Source organism: Pleurodeles waltl, chromosome 8, assembly GCF_031143425.1.
Source record: "Pleurodeles waltl isolate 20211129_DDA chromosome 8, aPleWal1.hap1.20221129, whole genome shotgun sequence".
Taxonomy (NCBI): Eukaryota; Metazoa; Chordata; class Amphibia; order Caudata; family Salamandridae; genus Pleurodeles; species Pleurodeles waltl.
Window position 1 is genome coordinate 42,050,007 of NC_090447.1, and position 4,387 is coordinate 42,054,393.

A 4,387-nucleotide genomic window follows, 5' to 3' on the forward strand; every position below is an offset into this window, starting at 1 on the left:
CACAACCCAAAAAAAGGAAGCAGCTAAAACGTGTAATATATAAAATATAGAACTAAACTAAAATTAAACTAAGAATGGGAACCAACCAAAGTTCAAGAGGGTCTCACTACAGTACATAGAATATGAATATAGAATAAGACTAACAGATTTAGCAATTTATTTTTTATTTCAGAAATGAACGTGTCTATGTAGTAAACTTAACAATTTGGGTGTGCTGGTAACACAATCAAGGTAAATTTAATGAACCATTATTAACTGATATATCAGTTCACAGGTAAAAGATTGACCAATTTTACACAAGATGAGCAAGGACCTTTGTTTTTTGCTTTGCAGTGAACTTTGGAAAACATAAGAGTATAATTCACAATAAAGTAAAGAACAGGCATAGAGTTTCTTCCCTAGTCACAAATGTTACAAAAGAAACACTCATTCATATCTACAGTGGATGTTGATGTTTAATGTATTACTTGGCACTACACTATGGTCATCTGTAACAGGTAGCCTATATAGCAGATGGATAATGGAGAGGATGTTCTTCTCATGTAGGGGGGTGACACAGAGATGGCCTCCAGTTTGTCCTCCAGGAAGACCTCTAGCCACCTCTATCCTAGTGAACTTCTCCTTCACCTGTCTACTCTCATCCTATCACTTTTATTTAAGTAGCACTTGGTCCAATATCCTCCCCCAGTACAATGACTTAATTACCTACTGCTGCCATAAGGCTGTGTTAAATTCACATTAGTACTATATAGGGGCAGTCAATGTCATTTTTTGAAGTTTGCCACTATATATCTGACAATTTTTTCTGTTTCCTCCTCCATGACATTTCTCTTCTTCTTCAAGACTGCTATCATATTGGGAAGGAAATGGCAAGAGAACAAGTGGGTAGCAAAAGGAACAAGAAGTTAGCAGAGGGAGCAGCTAGGTAATAAAAGGAGTAGCCAGGTAGCAAAAGGAGGAGCCAGACAGCAAAATTAGGTTTGAAGAAACAGAGTTTTGGTTTTTTGTTACTTTATGTGTCTGGAATCTAATGTTTTTGAGGTGTCATTCACTGAATTCTGGTGTGTGATGTATTAATTTGCCATGCATAGTTCCCAAGCTCTCTGCCATATGAAGCTTCCACCGGGAATGCAGAGCCGAGACCCTGACTGAGGAGACTCTGCCCCAAGTTCGAGGACTCTGCAGTCATAAAGATACTGCTCTTAAATCCCTTTGTGAATCAGGCCCTGTATGTATACAGAACTGGATGTGAGGGAATTGCAGTCATACAGGATATTGCCTTTTAATTCAATTGTATGTATAGTAGGTAGATTTTAAGTGTTTCTCTTTTTTCTTTGTAGGGTGTTTAAAACTGCACTGGTGAGAATGATGACAGTGATCACCAACTCCTCCTTCACACACGTCACTATATTTGTCTTTGCCGCTCTCCCATGGATGAAGGCTTGGCAGAATTTACTTTCTATTCTTTTGGCTTTTCTATTTATTTTAGCTATAGTAGCCAATATCTTTCTCACTTTAATAATATACAGGGAACAAACGCTTCATGAGCCCATGTACTATTTCTTCTCCATGCTGTCTGTAGTTGACCTAGTTCTCTCTCTGGTCACCACACCCAAAATCCTTGCCATCCTTTGGTTTGATGCAAAGACCATTACTCTACCAGGATGCTTCATACAAATGTTCCTTATTCACTGTTTGGCTATAATAGAATCAGGCATATTTGTGGTTATGGCTTTTGACCGCTATGTTGCCATCTGCACTCCACTAAGGTATGCTTCAGTTCTCACTGATAGGTTTGTGGTAAGCACCATGGTAGTGATTTCCCTTCGGTCACTTCTCATTACTATACCTGTGCCAATCCTCTCTGCCCAATTGATCTATTGCTCTGATTATGTTATTGAGCACATTATGTGTTCTGTTTTAACTGTAGCCAAACTCGCATGCAATGACATCGGACTCACTGCGACATACCAACTTGGCATTGCTAGCACAATCATAGGGTCAGACTTAACGTTGATCTTCCTGTCCTACTGCCTGATCCTCAGGGCAGCATTGAAGCTCCATGAAAGAGGAGCCACAGGAAAGGCTCTCAGCACTTGCATATCCCATTTTATAATTATATTATTTTTCTATTCAATGGTATTTGTGCTAGCAATCAATAATGCTTCTGGCAATGCCACTTCTGAAAGTACAGTTCTGCTCAATACACTACATTTTTGTGTGCCACCAACCTTAAATCCTTTAGTTTATGGATTCAGGTCTAAAAATATTATCCAAGGTTTCAGAAACATTTTTAGCAACCCATCCTGTTCCCCTAATTAGGTTAGATGTTTGTGCATGAAAGAACTGATGTGCAAAAGCTTCTTCAAATGTAAATAATTTTCAAACAAGGAATCCACATAAAGATTCATACACATCTTCTGTTAAGCAAATTAAAGGGTAGGAGAGGGATGAGGATATTCTGCAAAAGGGTAGGTCCAGCACAATGCAAAAGCACCTTTAAATACACCATTCCGTAAGCACTAACAAATGCTTTGCAGGTAGTTTTCCATCATAGAAACATTTGTAAATATTATTTCATGAAAGACAGATAGATAATTGCCTTGTGTACTATTCCTGTTTCCAAATCAAAAATGTGCACAATGTGGATCAATGTCGTAAGAAACTGGGTTATTAGTTGAGGAAGATGAATACCCACCTTATGAAAGAATGACAATTCTTGTCAGGGTAAACTTCTAAAGTCACTAAATAAACCTGAGCTTAACGTCTTGGCAAATATGGAACAGAGCAGACAGGCTTAACTTGAAAGTAATCTGTAAAATATTGATGCAGTGCTAAGACAGTAACAAAGCTAAAATGCAAAACAATGAAAATCCCAAAACAAATTTGAAAAATAGTGCAATTTTTAATAAAACAAACCCCAAACAACCCCACAAGAACAAAACCCCACAGGGAACAAAAAAGAACAAAATGTCCTTGACACACAATGGTAGTGGTAGAACATGCCCAAGGTGCCATTTGACTCTGACCTCACCCAGATACATTAACCGGGTTCGTCATGGTCAAAGATTTTATCTTTTGACTTTACTTCTTCAAGTCCCAATCTACCACATGTGTACACGTCTAAAGCCCCATAGCCTTAGGACAGGCATTTAAATACTCACGGTATTATTGGACAGCTAGGAAGTTGCAGCAAAAAGGCCTCTAGTAGCTAGATTGTGTCCTTGCATCTTAACAGGAGCTCAGCCTTATGACACAAGAAGTCCACGTATGTGTCCTGGGTACAAGAGAGAGAGTAGGCCTAGTCCTCAAGGCTCTTCTCAGGTTGCAAACAGCAAGTTCAGTCCTCTTCTGATCTTCCTCAGGTCTAGAAGAGATCTCATGTGAGTGTCTGAAGATGTAGCATGTATGCGGGTCATGGGCTACTGGGTGCAAATGACTCCTGAGGATTCTCTAACCAAAGGGGGTAAAAGTTCTAGGGTTTCACCCTACCCACTTTGGGTATTGTCATGATAACCAAAGTCCCTGACCACAATCAAATTGGGCTCTCAGTAGGGTTAAGTATGAGGAGTGAATTATGGAGTTTCTTGTGTTTACCCACATTTAACACTAAAATTCAATTTTAGGCAGTCTCCCTTCAAATGCAGAGAGGCACGTCTGATAAAAACAAAGCTGAGATTCACCAACACGAGAGGGGACACTCACAAAGTGATTATGTCAATTTAATCATGTTGAACGGAAGAGCACAACTACTTCACCAATGGTTTGCAGGAGTGAAATGCACAGAGTTCTATAGCCATCAAAAAGTCAAGAAAATCACTGTGATTCTGCAAAAAGGGAACAATCCCAATATGTTTTCACAAATGGGGTGTAATTTGCAAAGCAACCTATATAGTAATACTTCATACCAAAAAGCTGTTTTTCACTTGGGGTCACAAAACGATCTGCTTAACAAACAACAATTAGACCCAACATATATTGTGACCAACTACAAATGGTTATGGTTGAACATGTCATGGTCCTAAAGGAAAGCAGACCATTATCCTTGTATTTACTTTTCCAAATTGGAACTACTTTATTTGTAAGTGGCCCATGTTCATTAAAGAGACAGGTGCGATTTTGTAACAGGAGCACATCCAGGATCACCACTGCCCTCTCCCCTCATGTCCATTTGATTTTCTTCGCAAAGTTGAAGCAGGCTCATTTGGACACCCTTACTATTGTGAATCATATCTCATCCCATTTCAGATGATGGGATCTGATAAATGGTTTGCAACTTCCATTTTCACTCCCACAGTGGAAGAAATACCCCTTTTGTTGTGTATATGTAAAGTATTTTGAAATAAAACACAGAGGACAACATACCTTTTCACAACCCTCCTTATCA

General features: G+C 39.0%; 1 protein-coding gene across 1 annotated transcript; it reads left to right on the forward strand.

The window, feature by feature from the left end:
• The first annotated feature begins 1,368 nt into the window (after positions 1-1,368).
• LOC138249376 (olfactory receptor 56B34-like) lies at positions 1,369-2,322 on the forward strand. Its single transcript, XM_069203337.1, has one exon. It carries the CDS (start codon positions 1,369-1,371, stop codon positions 2,320-2,322), a length of 954 nt encoding a protein of 317 aa, XP_069059438.1.
• The last annotated feature ends 2,065 nt before the right edge of the window (positions 2,323-4,387 follow it).

Excerpts from the sequence above, each read along its gene's own strand:
- LOC138249376 (XM_069203337.1), top strand. The coding sequence starts at position 1,369 with ATGACAGTGATCACCAACTCCTCCTTCACACACGTCACTATATTTGTC.